Source organism: Lagopus muta, chromosome 2 (genome assembly GCF_023343835.1).
Source record: "Lagopus muta isolate bLagMut1 chromosome 2, bLagMut1 primary, whole genome shotgun sequence".
Lineage (NCBI taxonomy): Eukaryota > Metazoa > Chordata > Aves > Galliformes > Phasianidae > Lagopus > Lagopus muta.
In genome coordinates, this window is record NC_064434.1 from 76,771,832 (window position 1) to 76,793,690 (window position 21,859).

General features: G+C 42.8%; 2 protein-coding genes across 5 annotated transcripts in view; one reads left to right on the forward strand and one right to left on the reverse strand.

The window, feature by feature from the left end:
• Positions 1–5,387: 5,387 nt before the first annotated feature.
• Positions 5,388–9,332, reverse strand: DPY30 (dpy-30 histone methyltransferase complex regulatory subunit). Its single transcript, XM_048936859.1, has 5 exons — positions 9,097–9,332; positions 8,875–8,947; positions 8,741–8,788; positions 7,512–7,654; positions 5,388–5,620 (listed from the first exon to the last, which is right to left on the reverse strand). Exons 2-5 carry the CDS (start codon positions 8,908–8,910, stop codon positions 5,548–5,550), a joined length of 300 nt encoding a protein of 99 aa, XP_048792816.1. The 5' UTR covers positions 8,911–8,947; positions 9,097–9,332; the 3' UTR covers positions 5,388–5,547.
• Positions 9,333–11,476: 2,144 nt separating this feature from the next.
• SPAST (spastin) overlaps positions 11,477–21,859 on the forward strand; it is a 31,844-nt gene continuing 21,461 nt past the window's right edge. The window contains exons 1-3 of one of the 4 annotated variants that reach the window (XM_048937717.1): positions 11,477–12,087; positions 15,846–15,932; positions 17,151–17,234. In XM_048937717.1, coding sequence (XP_048793674.1) covers positions 11,682–12,087; positions 15,846–15,932; positions 17,151–17,234 — 577 coding nt within the window. In that variant the 5' untranslated portion in view covers positions 11,477–11,681. The remainder of the gene's footprint in view (positions 12,088–15,845; positions 15,933–17,150; positions 17,235–21,859) is intronic. The other 3 variants (XM_048937718.1, XM_048937715.1, XM_048937716.1) reach the window with 3 other exon arrangements.

Here is a 21,859-nt window from a genome sequence, read left to right on the forward strand (position 1 = left end):
GGGGGAAGGCGGAAAGGGGCGGGGCCCGGGGTGAGAGCCCCCCGCGGATTGGCCGGCCGCGTTGCCGTGGTTGCCGCTTGTGCCCGCGCTGATTGGCGGGGCCGTGTCTCCGTGGTGGAAGGGAAGATTACGAGCGCGGGTCAGATGAGGGGAAGGCCGCGCCGGGGCTGGGGGGAGGGGGTAGCGGTGCCGCGGGCAGCCACGCCCCCAGGCCCCGTCCAGGCCACGCGCGGGGCTCGCGGCGGCTGCTGCCGTTGGGGGCGCGCGACCCTCCGTGCGCCGGCCCGGGCCGTGCGCGCTCCCGTTCCTCGGGGTGCCCCGTGCCGGGAGCGGCGCGCCGGCCGTCGGTGGCTCCCGCTCTCCGCGACGGTCACTTCGGTGCGCCGCCGCTTTGTTCTGCGCTTAGCGAGGATGTGCCGGGCTCCGCGCTGCTTCCGCCGAGGGTGCCCCGGAGTGTCTGTCAGTATTCTTCTGCGGACGGCCCTTATGGCTTCTCCATCGGGGACGTCAGATCCCAGCGGCAGCGGTCGCAGGCTGACGGAGCAGTTCTCCGGAGGACCTCCTTCGGCCGAAGCTCCCTGTTCTGAGGCAGCGCAATTTCCCACCCGCTCCCGTCCGTACGTGCACGGCTCGGCTTTGCCACTGTGGCACGAAGCACGGGCTGCGGGAGTACTGTGTAGAAGTCTCTAATTCTCGGCTTAGTGCTTCCCCACCCCTTTAATGGACTGCTGCTATGGAGACGCCAGGCTTAGCTCAAAATGGCTAATAAGGCGAATTGGAAAGAGGAGCGTGGCCGGTACGAACGGGGGAAGGGAAGAGGTCCTTTTTGCCACTGCTATATGAGATGCGGCCAGGAGAGAGGGGAGGGCGGCAGCAGAGGTACGCTGATGCGCTGTGAGGTGGAAAATGTCTGGGTCGGCTCAGGAGATGCATTCTCCTCCTCCCCGTGCCATTTTGTTCTTTGAAAAATCTCGCAGCCGAAGCTATAAATGCAGGCAGAACGCACGACTTGTTGGTTTTTTGAACGGCAGGACAAAAGAAACACGGGGATACAGGCACCGCTCGAGGTGCATCCGGTGGATCAAAAAGGCCAGCGCTGCGGCTGAGTTTCCATCAGCGAGGATCCTCCTCTGCTCCCCCAACACCAGCCTCACCATGAGGGGCTGTAACACCTGGGGCCTGCACTGAAAACTGTTTGTAAGGGGTTGTCATGAGGAGATGGGCACTGACCGTCCCAGCAAACACCATATGTTTTCAAGGAGCCATTACTGCTCGATCCCTTCAGTATGCAGTTGTTATTTTAAAAACAAAGGTTGACGTGGACTGTAACTGCTGGCTGGACTAGGAATATTATCCCACCAAACTACTGTAACACAAAAATATCTTGGCAGTTAATTTTTTTTTTTTTTTAACTGGGAATTATATGGCAAATCTTTTACACAAACTTAAATGCTGTGAATATTTCCTGAACTGACTATCAATAACATAAACCAAATGCATCAAAAGACAAAATAAGGGGGCAAAAATCAGAGTTGTGATTATATGCTACAAAAAAGGTTATGCTGGTGTATAGCTAAAGCATTCAATGCACTGTTGTCCCACAATCCAGCAGAGGAATTATAGGTTAATTGTACTTTTTTTTTTTTTTTTTTTAAATTATCTGGTATTTGTCTCTATGATTTAGAGGAAGAGCTTTCATCTCCCTAAGCACAAAGCAAGTAAAATATAAGAATTTCCAAGTGACAGTCTAGACTATTTAATGGATAAAAACATTGCTATAAGATTACCATTTATAAGAGGTATCAATGCCATGTAACTCAGTGCCTTGATTAGTTCTAGACATGCAAGCACACCCACACAGAGTCCTAGGTGACACCGTTCATATGACCACAGCGACTTATTTGCTTTTCCAATACAATAGGTCATAGATCATTATCACACCTCTAGCTCTTTCTCTGCCCTATTCTTAAAGTCATATTAGAATTCTAGAATTTTCCTAAGAAGATTAACTTCTCACACCATTCTGAGTTTGTTTTATAAGCAAGCTTATATGTTTTGTAAGGTTTTTTTTTTTGTTTTATTGCCTTTCTTTATGTATCACTTTTGATTTCTTTCCTTTTTCCTCTTCAGCTTGCCTTTATAAATTTCTTCAGTATTTTTCAGCTTTGTTGTTGAATTCCCCTTGGGATGAATCCCTGTTTTCCTTGTGCTTCCTTTTTTAAACCTCCTTTGCTTTTTGCATTGACAGTTATTTCTTTGAATAGACGTTAGGTATAGATTAAGTCCCGTGTGGCATGAATATGTTATCAGCATAGATGCAAAGAATGACTGTATCTCAGTGTTAACAGGTCATAGAAGACAAAGGCTTTTTCAGATACCTAGATGGTGGCATATGCCACCACTTGCAAAAGCCTATTTGCTGGGGAATCTCTGTCCTTTGTTACCAAGTAACACTACAAATCCAAAACCCAGTAAAAGTGGAGGACATCCTCCTCAATTTCTACCTTTTCCTCACAAAGCCTGTCATCTGCAGTACTATGGGAGAAATTTCCACTGGCAAGGGTGACACGGCTTGGTTTCTTTCATCATTCCTCATCCCAGGTAACATAAAGCAGTAGTCAGTGATTTGTGGGTTCTTCTTCATGAACTTTTAATCACTGCCTCCTGATCATGAATAGTTTCTTCGTTTCTTTTAAGGGCTGGTAGGGAGGCAGAAATAAAAGCAGGCAGCTCTTCAGATAAACAGGAGAAGGTGGTGCTGGGGTTCCTGGTGCTCAGCACACAGAGGAATGGAAATGCTCTAGCCACAGGCTGAGGAACTGGACTCAATGAGTGCTGTTGGAGCATAGGTCGAGAGCTTCTCCTGCTTTGTTTGCAATTATTCTGAACATCACTTGTACAGGGAGAGGTAACAGGAACACTTACCTGCGAAGCTCAATTTCAGTCATGCCTTCTCTGATGTGCAGGGCAGGGCTGAGTCAATGCATAGACAGATTCCTCAAGCCAGCATTCTCTTAAGCACGGACTCTCACTGTATATGTATTTCTGCTGGCAGTTTTGTCCCTACCTGGAAGCATGAAGGCAGACTGTGGCAAAAATGACTTGCAGTCTGGTGTGAACTCAGCAGCAGGGTTTTCCTGAAGTACATGCTATGCTTTGCTTGGGTGACTCAGGTCTTCAGCTGGCCCAGTTTTATAGCTCTTTTGTTTCCCTGTCTTTTTCTCTTGATCTCTTACACTTATTTTGAGTTCTTCCCTATCTTGCTTTCCACATTGCCCATTTCCAGTCTACACCCTTCTCAGGAACTTGTTCCCTGCCATTGATATTCTGATTCTTTTCTCTTTACAAACTGTCGTTGCCAGCTGTCATTCACCACATGAGGAACCTGTTGTTGCTAGCAGTCCTTCCTTCTAGTGTTAAAAGCAATAAAAGCAGCCCCACCTAAGCTTCATATTTCTTAAGAGAAATGTTACCACTTCCTCTATAAAGTAATAGCATCTCAGATCACTTAAGAGGATCATGTTTTGTTTTTTTTTTCTGGTTAGTGAATGGTAACTTTTGTATATTAGATCTGAAATGGTCATCTTGGAAATTGTGCTGTACTACTAATCAAAAATTGCTTTATTTTCTGCTGAATTTTATTACCCTTTTGAGGGTATGCTAATTCAGTTACCCAGGGGATTGCAAAGAAAATGAAAAAACGGTTGTTCAAGAGATATGGCTTTCATCTATTTAGCAATGTTACTAAAGTTAGTGTTTTCCTTCATTTCTTTAAGCTTTTATCTTAATCATTTGCAATGCCTTTCATCTATTCTCCATTTTATTAATTAGTTCCTATTTTTATAAAAATAATATCATTGGTATATAGTTTGTATTTCAAAATTAAATACATTTTACCTTGAAGCCTTCAGAACTGTTTTTTTTTTTTTTAAATCATATTCCTTTCTTTCTGAATTAAAATGGGATGCATGTGTTATACCTCTTCATATGTATATATATATATATATATATTTATTTATTTCTTTGTTGCCAGGAAGAGTTTAAACAGGTAAATGCTTTAAAAAATGTATCATTACTTTCTTCACTTTGAAAACTAGAATAATCAGACATGATCTGATAATAACTCACTATCTTCTTCCTGTTACAGGATATTTCCCATGTGGGTAGTCCTAGTTGCTGAAGACCAGTTCACAAGTAAAGGAATATGGTTGCACTTTCTTACTGACGTGTCACACCCTTCTGTGAGTTGATAAAATACCTTAAGAGCTCCTACATTCACTGCTGCTGGTAATATTTCACCTTATTTTCTTGGACGAAGCTTCTCCATGGAGCAGCTACAGTAAATATATTATTATCATCTTGTGAGCATGGCTTTTTCATTCTCTTTATCTGGTCTCATAGGGAAACCAACAGCAGGTTATACCACGTACCAAACATGGTGGTGCCAATTGAGTAGCTGGCATGCTGCTGGAAGAGTAGCTTGCCTGAAAGCTTGTACTGATGCCTGATGAGCCAAGAGCTGTTTTCAAGCTTTTGTGCAGCCACCTGAAGGAGTCCAGTGTAGTCTAGCTGTCTAGCCCATGCACACATTGTCAGTAACCCAGTGAGCCTGTTCTCCAACTACAATATTCAGATTTTCATGTCTTTGATGGTATTTTTAAATGCTTTTTTACTCTGTTAATTCTGTCTTGTTTTTTTCCCCAACGTTCTTCTGCCACACCTTTCTAATATTGTACACTGAGCCCTGTAGCCTTCACCTCTTCTGAGGGGAATACAGGATAAACAAGAAAGGCACAAAAAGATGTTAAGAATAGAAAATGAAAAGAGATGTTAGCAAAACTAAGGGGGGAAAAAAACCAACAAGGTTTAGTCTTTCACTGAGTTAGATCAGAATGATGCTTGACAGAGAAAGAATGCACCAACTAGGATTAGCAGAACAGAGAATTGAATTACTGAACTGTTAAAGTCCCTTTAAACTTTCTGTCAGCCAAATCCAGCACACCAGCCACAAGAGATCAACAACAAATGCTTAACAGCACACCATTAATAAAAGCACCTGAAGTGTTGGACATTGTCTGCAGGTGAAACTAATCGTGTTTTAAACTGAAAACTTCCCAGTGTTCTGAATTAAGTTCTCTACTTAATCCATCCACAAAATAAATTCTAACTACTCTTAATTTACATTGTGTTTAGATACCTTGCACAGGAAGGTGCAAAATAAATTAAGTTACAGACATTATGACCACCATAATAAATTGTATTCCTTTGTTTCTTGCATACAGGTGACGTATCCCCAGTGAAGTATTCAGCCTTTCATCCAGTAGTGCAGTGTCAGTATTTTATTTTTAAAGACTCTGACCAGCTAGTTTAAAACAAATGAACAAATAAAATGTCAAGTGTTCTTTATTAAATAACTCAAAAGGTAAAGCACATTGTGTGATTAAGAGAGACAATACTACTACTTCCAAAGGATTTTTACAGCAGAAAACAAGTTGTGACAAATAAGCATTTCGGTCTAGCAGCCAAATTGTCCTCATTATAATGGAGTTAATTTCGGTCCTCAAATTGTGACTTGTTTTTTAAAAGATACGCTGCTAGAAATTCAATGGGATTTGGCGGTCTGTAAAAAAAAAAAAAAAGTGTAAATCAAAAGCAATTAATTTTTGCTATATGAAACTGGGTAGGCGAAGAACTAATTGCCTTCTCTGAAAAGCAATGTAACTCCTCTCAAACACCTGGAGGCACTGCCTGAGGGACAACCAACCACCCAGACCAACTCAGGAAGTTTCCAGTTTACACCTGGTCAGTAAGTTTTTAAATAAGGAATCCTGGTGGCCATTAGTTCCATGCTATTAAATTGCTAAAACAGTTACACACCTGGAATGAGGGTATACAGTATTTATGCTCACAGTGTACGTACCTCATTGTAAGTTGTATGCATTTATCAATTTCTTTAATTCATACTGCATCAAATAACACTTTATCAGTTCTTGCTTCTTTTTCTTCTTGTGATTCTTGTGGCATTTGTGCATTACAAGTGTTTGTGTAGTTTCTGGCAACTACTATTTCCTGGGCCCTTAGCCCAAATAAAGCACTAATGTGCTTTAATGTCCTCAACCCCATCTTAAAAGTTACACGGCTTAATTATGTGACCTATGAAGAATCTCCTCCTTTTTTTCCAATTATGAATTTTCTACCTAGCTCAATTTCATTATTGTATCAGAAGAGATGGAAAATGCAATCCATCATTTCCTTGCTATTCATGATTAATCATATTTCTAATATATTTTCTCTCAGGCTGCAGTACTGTCTATTCAGTCACACCCTGCACAGATGGCATTCCATACTTAATGACCACGTGTTGAGCTTTGTTCACCACAGAAGTTCACCATTTACTTTCACTCTACGTCTTTCATCATTCAACCAGTTCCTCCCATATGAAAACTTTTCCTTTTGTCTCACAGCAACTTAACTCTCATTAACAGCCATTAGTGACAGACTGCCAGAAGCTTTTTGGAGATTTAAACTGACTCTGTCATCTGGATTCCTGTTTACATGTGTCTGTTGATTCCTTCAATTAACACCAAGAGACTTAAAGTGTTGATTCCTCCCCAGATGACACTCAGTCTGCAGCAGACCTCCCACCGATGGCAACTGAAGATCAGCGTGCTGCCTCAGGAGCAGGGTGTACCTTCCTACATGCTCTTTTGTTTTCCTAGAAGCCTGTACAATCAGTTCAAATTCACAGCTCCTTCTCAGATTAAGGCACCGCTGATGGTTGTTCTGGCTATAGGTACAGTGAGGTCATTCATCCATACCAGCTTTGGAAATGTTATTTCAGCAAAACTGAGAAATGGTTTATATGCAGTGTGACTCACCAATAGTTGAGATAGAAATTCATTTGGACAAGATAAACCACTTTATTATTGTTAAAGAATATGCTTCTGTGTTGCCTGATAAGAGATTTGAGGCGCCTTAACAGAACAGAACAATCTTTACTCAAAGGATGAACTATTGTTTGTTGTATTACTGTGTCAACACTGCAGGGTCAACCTCATCCATTAAAAAAAGTGTTTCAAACTTCTCAGGAGAAGCTATGTCCAGGCCTGATTTGCATTTGTTTCTTTCTTTTGAATGGCAAGCAGAACTCTTTATAATCCCACACGATAGAAATTTTGTTCAAATTTAGAACAGCTTCTTCCCTTGTTTTTATAAGGTAAATTATGTGATAAAATTTATGAAAAGTAGTCTTTTCCCTACAAAAACTTTGCAGTAGTAAGCCACATTGCGAGCCAAGAAATTAATTAAATAACCTTAACCACGCCATATGCAGCTAAGTGAGGATCACATCCTGCTACAATCACAGCATTTTATGAACTTGTTGTAATGGCTTTCTTACATCTGTCAAGCTAACACCATATCTGGTGTGCGAGATCAACAAAGGTGACAAACTACCCGAGTTTGAGACCTACTTTCTTCCTAAGGACAGAAGGAACATTTCAGTATCTTACCTCTCTTTTGCAAGAACAGCAAGTCCCTGTAGCAAGATAGGTACAACAGTCTGATCCAAGTAGGCACGTGTGGGTAATGACTGAAGATCCACCTTTTGCTTCGATGTTTTCTCTGCGTTTAACTTCTCATTTTCCACTATCCTCTGAAGGAAAAGTGAATGAATATTGGTAATAGCAGTTAGATCTACTTTGAAGTATGTGGGCAAATAAAGTACCTGTTTCTCTGCGAGCTCACTGAAAATAACTTCTTTACATCTTTTAAGAAAATGTAAGTGTGCATTTTTCCTTGTACAAGCTTAAACCAGAGGAGTCTCTGTTCAGAGAAAACAGTCTTAGGAAGGTATAACTTTAACACGACCAGCTCCAACTGAATGGTTCCCGCATACCACCACTTCCAACACAAAAGGGACTCTGTTAATGCCAGGCACTTAGAGACCACAGTAAAGTATAGGATACTTTAAGAAAAGATACACAAAATGGTTCCAGGTGCCTGAAACACCTTGAAACTATGAACTCCAGTTAAAGAAAAGACACACTACTGCTGCCAGCATACAAAACACATTAAACACCATCTACAGAGATCTACAACTATACAACCCATGTCCTATGACTGCAGTGGAAATGGAGGTGTGCAGGCAGTTTTCAGGGAGCTCAGTCACTCAGGATGTTTGAGAAGTTTCTGCAAAGTCTTCGCATACATCTTCAGCTTACACAGAGATGAAAGCTCACAAACAGCAGTAAACAAACATCTTAGAGTTATTATTCCAACCCACGCTGTTACCCGCGGCAGAGGCAGACTGGACTCTGTCTGCTCTATCGGCATAAGTAATTACAGCTAGCTTAGATTACTGTGATCCCATGTTCCCATTTACAAGGATATTAAAAAATCCCTCCCTTTGATACTTTTACAGAAATGCCATCGACTCCTATTCTCCTCTCTGTAATGAAAGCCTGTCTGCCTTTTAGCAGCATGGTCTGTTACTGGCACAGACAGCCATCACAAGGAATCTCAAAGGAATCTCATCAAAACATTCATTACTTACTTCAGCAGCATTCTGTCCCACAGAAGCAACACAAGACAACGCACTAACAGCTGACAGTGTAAGGCAATCTGCTGGTGCAGATCCCAACTCACTTTCTTGGGAACACTGGCTATTAAGTTCAGACCCAACATTTAACCTCAGGACTGTGACCCCTGCTACACTTGAAAGTAATAAAGTCTGCCTTACCTCTACATTTTCAGTGAGCCCATATTCAGAATGGGGATTTTCTGGAACCTGTAAAACGAACACACGGTCAGCAACGCACAACCGCTTATTTTACACACGTACCGACAACACACACCAAACGTTTCTTGCCGTACCTGCGGCTGTCCCTCCATGATCTGTTCTGCCTCCATGGTTTCCAACGTGGGATTTGCTGGATATACAGGAATCCTGGAAAGCAACAACACGAACCGGTCAGTAGGCTGAGATCGAGACGAGACAAGCGTAGCGTTTTCTTTCCCTTCCCTCTTCCGCTCACGTGTCCGCTTTACAGTACCAGTACCCCGGGACCCCCTCCTGCTACACCGCACCGCTCTCACCCGCGTAGATTCCGCTGCACGCTACTTCGCGACGGGACGGCAGAGTCTGCCCGTAGCAACCACAGCCACCGGCGCAGGTGTCGTAAATTGCTCGGACGTAAGTGAAACAGTCGCTCTGCAGCCGCCGCGCTCCAACAATCTGCGCTTGCGCAGAGTGAAGCCCCGCCCACCTCGGCCGTCCGTGCGAGGGGAAGCGGGACAACGGCGGCAGCGCCCACAGCAGTGACGTCACTTGGGCGGAGCCTATCCCGCTACAGCCCTGCTGTTGGCGGTCCGTTGGGCGGCGGGTGGCTTTGAGCGCCTGCTACGAGGGGAGGTGGGTCGGGCGGCCTGGTTGCCGGGAGGTGCTCCGCCTCAGGGCGAGCAGCTCTGAGGGTAGCATTAAGTTTTGCTATAATGTTATATCAGCTAGAAAAGGTTTCCTGACGGTACGTTCTATGCAGTGGCATTTGGTTTTGAGGTAGTTGCACCATTCTAATTCCTACTACTGCAGTGACTTGCCTGCCCCAGTTCCTGAACCTTCTGTTGAAGTGCAGTGTTCTAACTCCTGTATTTTGAGTCACTGATCTGCAGGTTGAGCTCTGCTTTCTCAGAAAAGTCCCGTCAGGCAGAGGAGCTGATGTAGCCATTGCCCACTCCTCAATGCAGGTCTCATGTCTTCACTGGTGCTCCTCGGGGCTTTTGCTGAGATGGATCGTCTCAGCCAACAGCAGAAAGCCATCTGTTGCTCTCATTTGCCTTGGCTTCCTTTGTGTACAGCTTTTATTTACAAAACACACACACACAAACTATTGCTTTTATGGCAGATTATCAATTAAAGTAGTTCATGGATAGGCCCAATGAATATTACAGCCAGCTTTAAATAGGAAGGCAATTAAACGGACTCACAGATGACTGAAATATTAGTCATAATAATGAACTGAGATTTTTAGGTTCTCACTAGAAGCATTATCACAATTTCTGACACGTCTACTTCTTGAACTGTGCTTTGGCTTAAAAAATGATTCCCTTAGCAGGTGCACTATTTAGCAGTGTGTAGTTCTACATACCATGACAAAGTCAGATGCCTTACGGAGTTTACATTCTCAATGTTTTTAATAACAGCAGCTGAAGAGACTGAGTCATCAGGATTGTTGGAGACTCACTGTCCACACACTCTTCCCCTTGCCATTCAAGCTGTCCTTCAGTTTGTTAATAATTTATTCACTGACTGACTCTCCTATTATTTTGCATAGGAACAGGATGATGGTGTACATAACAGATGGGCAGTAGAGATGGTACATGGGTAGTCTGTCACATGGCTTATTATACATGACTTCTTTGTGTACTACGTAATATTAACGCTGCTTGAAGTTTCTAGAAGCTTGTTGGTATTCCAAAACCTCTGTCAAATGTTTAGGTAATTCAGCTTGTTAATGTATAGTTCAACTCGTAATTTCAGTTTAACAAAAAGAGAAGTGGGGTTTTTTTAGGTTGTTAAGCACATCATTTTCCTTAACAAAGAAAAAAATACTTAATGAACATTACTGCATTTTTTGGGTGCTGATAGGTTACTAGCTCCATCTAATAAGCATCCTAGGCCACAAATATGTATTTTGTTGTATATTATTATATAATTCATTCTGTAGTTTAGACATTAATAAAAACTAATACTCTTTATTAAAATACGATAACTCATTTATTTATTTAAAAAAAAAAAACAAAAAAAAAACGCATTACCAGGGCAAATTTCTTTACTAAAAATACCTGCATGTGGCATAAACAAGCAATGAATAAATAACTTCATTCATTTTTCATGTATTTCTATACTGTGGGGACAGTGCAGATTACTGTGTACAGTGCTGTTGTGTAGTAGACAGATGGTCAGTCGTGATACAGAATCACTGCCTCTCCCTGCTGTATGTGTGTAAGGTGTGGTGGGGTTGGGACTGGAGCAGAAGAAAGGATGTGCGATGGCATTGCATGTGCCAGATGCAGATGCGCAAGCAGAAGGTGGCGATTATGGCTGTCTGCCCTGGGTGCCAGACTCGTTGTGCCAAAGCACTTGGAGGACTTAAGGTAACAAAGGCACTAAGCAGCTGGGGGATATGTCCCAGTGGGAAAGACCAATCAGGCAATAAATATTGCCGTTGCTAAATAATTGATAAGGCTGACTGGACCAGCGGGGCATTCATCCTCGCAACGAGAGTAGAAGGCGTTGAGGTTTATTCCCGGAGTGACGTATCTGTGCTTGATGTCCGTGCTCAGCTCCATTATTCCTCCCCGGGACTACATTTCCCAGCGTGCATCGCGGCCGGCCTACGTCTCCCGCGGGACCGCACGCAGCGCCGCGTCGCGCCGAGCGCGTTGTGCCCGCCCCGCTCCCACCCCGCGCCGCCCTCCGCGAGCTGCAGGAGCCCCGCGGCGCCGACCCCGCCTCCTATTGTCGCTGCGGCTGCTGCGCCTCAACAATAGCGGCGCTGGGAGCGCTGCGCCTGACCGCTGTCAGCGCTCCTCCCCCGGGGTCGAGTGAAAGGGGCGTCGCTCACCGCCGCCATGGCTGGTTGTTGTCAGTCGCTGGCACCGGGTTATGGCGACGGCGGTGAATGAATTCTCCGGGAGGCAGAGGGAAGAAGAAGGGCTCAGCCGGCTCCAGCTCCGCGCCTCCCGCCGCCGGGGCCTTCCCCTCCGCGCCGTCCGGGCCGGCTCCCCCCGCGCCGCCGGCGGGGGCGGCAGCGGCGGCAGCGGCGTCCCCGCACAAGCGGAACCTGTACTACTTCTCGTACCCGCTGTTCGCTGCCTTCGCCCTGCTCCGCTTCGTCGCCTTCCAGCTCGGGCTGCTGGTCGCCTGGCTCTGCGAGCGTCTCTCCCGCGGCGCACTCATGGCCGCCAAGAGCAGCAGGGCCGGCGATGCGCCCGAGCCCGGCGGGGCGGCCGAGCGGGTGCGGGCGTGCCACAAACGGGCCTTCGAGTGCATCTCCATGGCGCTGCGCATCGACGAGGACGAGACAGGTAGGGGCGGCGACGGTGCCCGCGGCCGCTGTGCGTCCCGACTGATGCGGGGCTGCGGGTCGGGAGCGGCCCTGAGGAAGGGCGGCCCCGTAAGCTTAATTACGGCCTTCGGTTCGTAGCTGTGGGGGTGCGGGTGGAGCTGGCTCCCGGTTTAACCCGGCCGCCTGGGCCGGCGAGGTGGGTGCAGCCCTCCAAGTACTGCTGAGGAGCGGTGGGCGCGTTGAAGACTCGTTCCGACAAACAGGCGCCATAAGCGGCCCATTCGGAGTCACTGGGAAAAGGCTCGTGCTTGGGCAACTGCTGGTCTGCTTTTATTTCTGCGTTTGACAGGCTTTCTCTGGTTTAAAACAGAAACAAAAACAAAACAACACTTCTCACAGTGTGACTGATAGGTGGGCTTCAGGAAGATGAATGCAGATATGAGGGTGCTGCACCTGTCTTTTGTGCTTGTTTTTGTCTGGAAGGGTAAAACAACCCAACCAAATCATGGTTCTGCTTGTTTTTTTGATTTTAGCTACATGAGTAACAGAATCACAGAATGGTTTGGGTTGGGAGGGATCTCGAAGCCCACCAGTCCCAGCCACCTGCCATGGTAGAGCTGCCCCCCACCAGCTCAGGCTGCCCAGGCTCCATCTAATCTTGCCCTGTGTGCCTCCAGGGATGGGGCGCCCGCAGCTTCTCCAGGCAGCTGTGCCAGGGCCTCACTGCCCTCTGAGCAAAGATTTTTCCCTTTGACATCTAACCTATATCTTCCCTGTTTTCATTTAAAGCCATTCTCCCTTATTCTCCCCCTTTCTACCCACGTAAATGGTTGATTTTCCCTCCTGCTTTATAAGCTCCTTTTAGTACCAGAAGGTCACCTTCCATCAGGTGAGCCTTCACTTCCATCCGCTGAGCCTTCACTTCTCCGGCCTGAATGTTTGGCTTAACTGCAGCAGCACAACTGTCAGCACCCAGAGGCAGCCCTGCTGGTTGTGCATGTTCTAAAATCCTTAGGGAGTGTCAACAGACCTCACTCTACCCTTTTGACTGGGCTGTCAGTGCAGCATGCTAAAGAAGCAGTAACACTGAAACCCTTGTAGTAGGCCTCTGCTGGAAGTGGCCTGCTGAGCACACCGTCTGTGCTCCGTTACACTGAGGGTTTGGGAGTGGCAGCATTAAGCTCTGGGGAAAGGAACGCACTGTGTGTGCATTGAGGTCAGCTCGGAACAGATGCAAGGAGCTCAGTGGTGCTGATGGCAGCTCTGTGCAGTGGCCAAGGCTGAATTGCTGATATAAGACACAGCTATGGAACAGGTGGCTTGCTGATTGGGAGGGGGAACCTGCAGATCTTCATTTGTCATTGACTTGTTTTATAGGTATTCTTAGAGTTATTATATTTGAGTTAGTTGCACAAGGTGTATACTTAGTAAGAAAGCAGTCTTTACAGCCAATACAGCAATCACAATTGCATTATCTGTATCACTGAGAAGGAGCTCGGTTTGCTTTAATGCACAGATTGACTGCTCATCTGTTTTGCTCATGCCACTGTTGTATGTTGTACCTTCTAACTTGTTTGTTATTTAAATAGCTTTTTGTAACTTTCAGTAAAAACTGTGTGAGGTGTAGTACATGAAATGGTTGGAATTTCTGGGTTAGTTAATGTTGTGTCAGTTATGTGGAGTTTTTGCTGTTCTGGAAACTCAGTAATTCTGATATCACTTCAGATAGTTTTTGTGCTTGTATATTTTTTGGGAAATCAGTGTTAATGTTTTGGCATTTTCAAACTCCAGCTCAGTGCCCTGTATTTCTCTGGGCAATTCCCCCCTCCCCAGAAAGAATGGTGTGGTGGCTGCCAGCCAGTGGAAAAGGGTGGGTAGGGAGCAAGAGGGGTAGAAGTGAGAACTTGTGGGCAGAGAATCCAAGGAGTGAGGGGGAGGGGAACACATGGCAGAAAGGCACTCCCTTAGTAACTCCCCACAAACAGACTTATACCCAGCCAGGTTCTGAGTGATGCAAGCCAGCCCCCCCCATGCACATACACCTGCCCTGTTCTTCCTCTAAGTTTTTGTTTCTGGGCATGATGTTACACAGTATGCGGTATTTCTTTGGCCAGTTTGAGTTAATTGTCCTGTTCTCACTCCAGCTTTATCTCTGGGGGAGTGGGGTGAGCAGAAGAAATCTTTGAGGCTGTGCAAGTGTTGCTCAGTGACAGTCAAAATGAACGGGTGTCTTGTCAAGACTTCAGTCACAGATCAAAACACAGCAGTGCAGACTACTGTGAAGAAGACTATCTCATTACAGTGAATCAGTGACTTCTGATGAATGTGGCTTTTTTCATGCCTTAGCCCCTGGGAATGTGTAAGTGGTTCTGCGTGGGCGCAGTGCTGCCCTTGCAAGCAGCTGGGTTGGTGCTCTGCTTTCAGAGCTTCCTTCTGTTGGAAGGTGGAGGTGAGATTTAATGATGTGCTTGGCACGCCTGGGACTGCTCCTCAAAGGAGCAAAGTGACTCAAGCAGTAGTAAGGGTGGCTGGAATCACTTCATGTTTCTTTTATAATGGTTATAAGCAGCTTTAAACTTGCACTGCAGTTGACACTATTTCTGTAGGTGAGAAGGAAAAATGTAAAGAAAGGAGGCTGCAGGAGAGATGGTAGCCACACAGCTTTTGTTATTTCACTTTCATAGCTTTTCTTAACAGTCAGGGTGTGTGAGACTGGTGGAAAACAAGCAGAAATGATTCCCAAGGTGTGCAATGCATGCAGCTGTAGAAAGGTGCTGCTCCTGCTTTCTGTGTTGGTAAGGAGGGTGAAGTATGTGGTTAGCTGCACAAGAAAAGCTGACAAAAGTTAATAAAAGATAATAATCTGGACAGGGAGGAGGAGTCATCTTAAGGTTTTTCTCTTGAAATGTATTGAAATATTTTCCTGGCACTGAAATTTTGTAGAAAATACACCTGGGACTGAAGTTATAGAAAGGTCTGAATAAAGAGGCAACACATTCACCGCTAGCTGGCACTTATGAATACTTTTGTTATCTCTTCTGAAACCAAGGTCATAATATCGGAAGACTTCATTCTAGGTATTTCTTGTTCTTCTAGCACTAGGGGCTTCTTAATGCTCCTCAGCACTAAGAACATAAGTCTATATTCCTTGCTGGAAAGGTATGTTTAGTTATGGCACTGCTAACTTGAAAAAGCATCTGTCAGTATGCAGCAAGATAGCTTTTGACCACAGGATGTCTATAGGAAGGGAGGGATTATGCAGATCTGAGTTACTTTCAATAGATATTTGTTTTCATGGTGCTGGATAAAATGGGCAAGGTGTAGGCATGTACCTCAGGCTCATTACTTTTCTTCTTGAATTTCAATACTTCTCGTATTACTTTAGTATTAGGTGTCCCTGGAAGATTAACATGCATGTCTTGTTTTGATGTTTCAGAAGGAAGAGAAATCCACACTTTACCATTTCTGTTGTGGTTCTATTTATTTGTAGGCTTTTTCTTTCTCTTCCTCCCCACAGGGAGAGCAATCTCGTTAAGCTAGACGAGGTATTTTCTATAATGGGCAAAAGTGATTTGAGGCTGGTGTGATACCTGTTGTTAATCGAGAAGCTCATTTGGAACTAGAAGTAGATATGAAGTTGACAGTGTCCCTTTAAGTGTTTCCTAGAATTTTGTCCAAATAAATCTTCCTTCACTTTGCTTGTTTTGTGGCATTATATGGAAGCATTCCTGAACTTTAAACCGTTACATAAAATAATGGGTTCACTTCCTTTTTAAGCAGGACAAAAGGAACAAGCTGTTGAATGGTATAAGAAAGGAATTGAAGAACTGGAAAGAGGAATAGCTGTCTTAGTTGTTGGTCAAGGTAAGCCAGTTTTGAGTCTTGTGAAAAAGATTTGCTTTATTGATCAGTACTGCTTTATGGCTTCCTCAAAAATGAGATATAATTGCTAAATGTGGTAGGTGCTAGGAGTGGTTTGCTGTTTCTCATTCTTGTTTAAGCTGTGAGTGAGCACTGGTCCATTTCTCTGTTCTGCCTTAATGTTCTGTCTGTAATGGAACTCTTGCTTCAGGTATTACAAAATAATCAGTTCATCTAAGAAAAAAAAAGTTATGAGTAAAATGCTCAATTTCTTAATATTTTGGCATTTCCTTTGTGTGTTTTGATTTGTTTGCCAAAGCTGGCAATCTTGAATTAGTTCGTTTTCTCACTTACTCAGAATTTTGTAATCTCTGCAGTATAAACAAGGAAGAAACAGTAAAAGCCTCACTGGTTTGGATTAGTCTAAAATTGTCTTTTTTAGATAGCTTATGTCAAAATATCTGAACACTTCCAACGAAGGAAGTAAGCTATCTGTGTATGTAGAAGCATCTTGAGCTGTAGCATAGGAGCCTATATGTAACACAGAGAAATAGTTGTAGGGAAAGGTTAACTAAAGATCTCTGTCCTCAAAGTAATTTAAAAACAAACAAAAAAAGCTCCAGGGCTGCTTTAGCAGACTGCTGGTTTGTTCCTCAGATGTGTTCCGAAATGTTTGTGAACAGTGTATGCTGATGTTTTACCTGTGCAGCATCACCATTGGCATTTGATACAGCCTAAATTGTGTAGTTAAAAAAAATGTTCAGCTTGAACAGATCTTATTTAAAATAAGTAGTAATATAAATATCTGTAACTCTGAGTACTTTGAAATGTAAAGGGACACAGTCAACTGAATTTAGATCTCTTCATATTATCATAATAGTGATTTTAAATTGTATTTGCCTCTCAGTCACTTCTCAAGCTTCTTAAAAACCTATTTTATTTGACTCTTTTTTTTTTTTAAGAAAAATGTGGTGGAAAGGAGTGTATATTGGGTCAGTGTGAGATGTAAGAGAATAGATGTCCACCTCTCTATGAGCAGTATTGTGAAACACTGCAGCAACAAACTTGAAAATCTTGATTAAATAGGAAACTTCATTAGTTATTTCTTAGTGGAGGGGGCAGCTAAGGAGTGGGAGGAAGAAGATGGATGGCTGGATGTCAGTGTTTTAGCAGTTTAAAAAGTTAATTTGCCAAGTTTTAACATTGATTTTTCTTTGTAAGGTGATCAGTGTGATCGGGCTCGACGTCTGCAGTCTAAAATGATGACAAATTTGGCAATGGCCAAGGATCGCTTGCAGCTTTTAGGTACCAGTTAAAATTCATGACTTTGGAAACTTTCTCGTTATTTGCACAACTTGATGGAATCCATTTTCCCAAAATGTCTTTGTGATATTTATGGTGAAGGAGTCATTGTCTGTAGGATCTCCAAACTAAGTAATGTTTTTCAATGCTGTTGAGTTCGAAATTTCCTGCCCTTAAACTAGGTGAAAAAGTTATTGAGAAGTCTTTATAGCTTAGCATTCCGAACTTGTAAACTGGGGAAACGTTGTCAATGTTGGAGTTGGTTTAGGGCTTCTGTATAAGAACTGTAGTAAAACTTGTGATGTGTTGCTGATCACAATCAGCACTAATAGTGCACCTTCTGTAAGTGCAACTTTTTCCTGAAATTTTGCTGTCACAAAAAATTCTGATTATTGGTATGTACTATGGTAATAATTCCTTAGTATTATGAAGATCATAAGCTTGTGAAATACTTATTCTTGTAATCTTTATCTGTTAGTGTTCTATTTTAAGTCTAGTAGGTAAGATCACTTCTTTTTGGAAGGATGATATTGCACAATTCCGGCTTTATTAAAATTGAGTTTTTTGTATAAGCTGTTAATGGTCAGAGTAAACAGGGAGGGTTGGAAATGGCATCTTACTGTACATGGTATAAAGTCAAAAGCCTACAAGTGCACAGATTTTTGTGGTGTATCCTCCAACCTGAGAATTTTGGAAATGTGTTCGGTCAATGAAGTGGAAATAAGGATATTTAGTGTTCTTTTAGGGAGAACTAACAAATGAATGTACTTGGGCTTAACTTGCATGTCTGTAGCTTTCATCTTGCACTGTGGTGTTTCCAGTTCCATTAACTCGCTCTCCTAGGAGCATGTAGAGCAGCTGGAAAGCTGATGTTCCTTCTTCTGCTTGTGCTTTCTGATTCTGTCGTTGTAAATGGTGACTGGTAGGGGTGTTATGGCAGCCACAAGGAAGTGAATTCTTTTTGTTCCCCTCGTATTGCAGGTGTCCTCTAACCCTTCTCCTCAAAATGTGGAGGGAATATGTAGTCGAGGGTCCAGCTTCTTTGCTTTGCTGTAGGCTTTTATCTGTAGAACCTTCGTATGTCCAAGAAAGTGGCTGTTACTTTTTTGGGTTTTTCTTATACTCAGATGAGGTCAAGTTGGTATCTTCATCTTTTCTACCATAATGTGTGATCACGTGATATTTGGATTCTTCATTGAGAGTGCAGGTTGAGAGGTGAATGGGTAGAATAGTGTTTACTGCCTAAGTTGGTGTCAAATATGTATTTTTGAAATTATCCCAAGCTTAGTACTTCAACTTAGTGCAAACTGAACATGAGTCTCAGTCTAAAACAGGCTCAGGCTTCCAACAGTATGTGTGAGAGCAAAGCTTAGGAAGGAGCAAGTGAAGTCATTTGCCCTCTGCGAAGGAGAAAGTGTTGTTTTGAGAGGTTTTCCAGCTGCATTACATCCTACAAGCTTCATCGTTATGAATCTATTTAAGGAATATTTGTTATAACATTTAACCTACTTTCAAGTATTTTAAAGCTTCTTTTAAATTACACGTCATTTTACCTGGACTTGGTGGTAATTTAAGGTAATATAGAGTTGAATTATATGTGTTATTTCTAAATGTAGCTTGTTACTTTTAGTAACAGATATCTGGAAGTTTTCTGATGGCTTGTTGATGCTTTTGCAACTGAACTGAACCTGAGGCTGTTGGAGCTGTTAGGATTCAGTGGGGTTATTTGTCCATGAATTGAGCTCTGAAGGGCAAGGAGTAAATTCTTTTTTTTCTTGCCCTTAGGAGTTTTCTCCATTTCTTAATGGTACTTTATTGCATTAGCTAGCAAGGTAAAACAGGCTTAAAGTAGACAAAAATATCAAATATTTTGTTCTGTTTGACAGACAAAGACGCAAATGCAGATTGCTAAACAGAAATTTTAGTCAGTCAAAGTGATGCCAGTAATATAACTGGATTTTTGCTTTCTATACTTGGGTTTTAACTGTCACTTAGAAGTACTCAGTGTTTGTCTTTCAAAGTGTTGGGTCATCACTGAAAGGTGAAGGTGATGGCATTGGTCTTTTAACATTTGAACGAGAGGATGTAGCTACTTACATGTTTTGATCCCTGTTGCATCTGGAGTGTAAATTACTGTATTGAATTCTGTTTCAAGTTTTATTGTAACACAGTTTGGAAGCTAAAGTTATGCCAGGTATGCTTTGGAGAACCTCAAGGTGACTCAGTCTTTTTAGCCAGCAGAATTGGGTATTGCCATTGGTCTGCCCATCAGGTGGCTATCAAATTTGACCACTTGGTGTTGGTGGATGTCCCCTTTTTTGATAGGGATTTGGTGCACTGTGGTTTAGGGAATGTTAGCTGTGCAGCTGCTAAGGTGAGTGGATAAATCTTCACAGACCAGGTCTCTCCAGGATGGCTGATCACTCAAGTTAGGATTATTATATTTGATACATTTAAGAGTCACAGGAGGTTATTTGTTTTCTACAGTCAATACATAAAACATGTCATTTTTCTGTTGCAAAAAATGGATAATTGTAATGTCTGCACAATGCAAGTCAGTTCTAATGTTGAAAGTGCTTAATAAGAATATGTATTCTCCCATTTTGAGGAGACTTTCTGTTTGGGGACAGGTTGTATGCACAAGTGTATTTCTGGATACTATGTGTGGAATAATTTATTTTGGTTGAAAGAAGGTGTATATGGCACATAATTTAGATACTTTTCATGAGTCTCCTATCTGGTAATAATTCTGGCCAGGTAAGGACATGAACTTTAACAGACACGTTTTGTGACAACCCTGCTTTTTTGGAGATGACGGTGCTTTTGCTTTGGGGTTGTGTTATGTGATAAGTGATTTCCAGTAAAAGAAAACATTACTTGGAATGCTACACAGATAAAAGGACGGCTGCTGCATTGTTTATTTGGTAGGTTTATGCCAATGTTGTACCATTAGGGAGAAATAATGAGATTCTATGAACTGTTGCCAGCCTTTCCAATTTCTAGGAAGAAAACATTAAAATGAACAGTGATAGAGACCTCTCAATTCCCTGAGATAATATTTAATAGCTTGATTTATTTTTTTTTTCTTTATTCTGGAGGTCTCTGCAGCTATTCTGCCTTTGAAGTAAAGTGATGTGTTTGCATTATATAATTTTATGTGCCATATTCAAATGGCATGTTAATATGTAGCACGCTGGGAGGAATTGTGTGAATTGAAGGTGGACAGCAGTTGGGTTGCTTGGTGGTTGTTGCAATTCTGGAGTTCCTGAAGACATGAAACTGTTCTGGAAGTGTAGCAATTGATAAGTATGGTAAAACCCCAGTCTGAAACTGTAGTATTGAAGCAAATAGGGCTTCCTGAATTCCTGCCCAAGCCAGTTGGTTTTATACTTACTAGAGGCTTTTTTTTTTTTTGTGTGTGTGTTTTGTGAAGCTGAGAGATGTTATCCAAAACTTAACTGCTTCTCTAGTATCTTGCCATGTCTTTAAATACTAATTTTGTTTCCCAAAACTTTGTACGTGCTTCCCACTTAGAGTGCGTCGTTGGGAAGGGAATAGACTATTCTGCCTTCTCCTTCAGTTGTGCTGTGCCCCCTGTGTTTACAGTCAGTCATGCTCAGGGAGCTTTTCTGAGTGCATGTGCTGGTTGGCAGCTGTTCTTGTGCAGCCAGTATTCTTGGTTTTACTCTACCCAACTTCTGAATGCTTTCAGCTTGCAACATAATAAACTCTGGGTGCATGTGCTAATCTGAACTTTATATTTTCACACTTTCCTACGATTACTGACTTTTCGCTCTATACTGCATCTCATTCAGTTTGGATGTTATTCTACGGATGTTAACACTTTACATCTTTGCACTCAATAGTATTAAAGACACTTCTTAAGGAAGCTAGGGTGTAAGTGACTGTGAGCAGGTAAAAGAAGAAAAAAGTGGGAAAAGAACTGTAATAGATGAAGTGAAATTTAGGAAATGATTTTGCTTATTGATTATATGATCTGCAAGCTCTGAATGGTGATTCTCCCTCTATCCAGCATGAGTGTTTTCAGTAGAATTCAGCTTCTTTTGTATTAAGTTCCTATATGTTGCCAGAAGACCTCTATCCTCTGCTTAGCTGCCTGTTTTCCTGCAGCTTCTTTGTGATGTGTGCCTTGCAGCCTCACTGATGGTTGTTTGCTTTTATGAAAAGGGGCAGAGTTGAGTGCAAGATAGAGGTGGGAGAGCTTGTAAAGGGGCTGTAAAGTGAGAGCAGTGGTAAAAGCAGTATTGGTGAGCTGCACTGAATTAATGATCCTGAGACATGATTCTTGGTTAGTGTAGGCTGTAGCCTTGCACCTCTTTACTTTGTTCTTTGGATACTTTATTGTGACTGGGAGTTCTTTTCTTTCTCCTTAATCTTTAATCTTATAAATCTTGCATTTGGATATTTCTGAAGTTAATACTCTTAGGGAACTCAGCTTGCATGACAATTTTATTGACTTTCAGGGCAACCATAATTATAAATCTTGAAGACATTTGAATGATATCTGTGTGGTGTTTTCCTTGAATCAGTGAAGATTTTGTAAAATGGTGGATATTACTGATTAAGCAAAACATTTAATATGCAGAAAATTGAAGACTCCTTGCAGT

What these genes read in the sequence shown, in the direction of transcription:
- DPY30 (XM_048936859.1), bottom strand. Translation starts at nt 8,910, where the DNA reads ATGGAGGCAGAACAGATCATGGAGGGACAGCCGCAG. An exon ending in TCATGGAGGGACAGCCGCAG is followed by an intron (nt 8,789 to 8,874) that starts GTACGGCAAGAA and finishes TTCGTTTTACAG; the next exon opens with GTTCCAGAAAATCCCCATTC. An exon ending in GGCTCACTGAAAATGTAGAG is followed by an intron (nt 7,655 to 8,740) that starts GTAAGGCAGACT and finishes CTTTTCCTTCAG; the next exon opens with AGGATAGTGGAAAATGAGAA.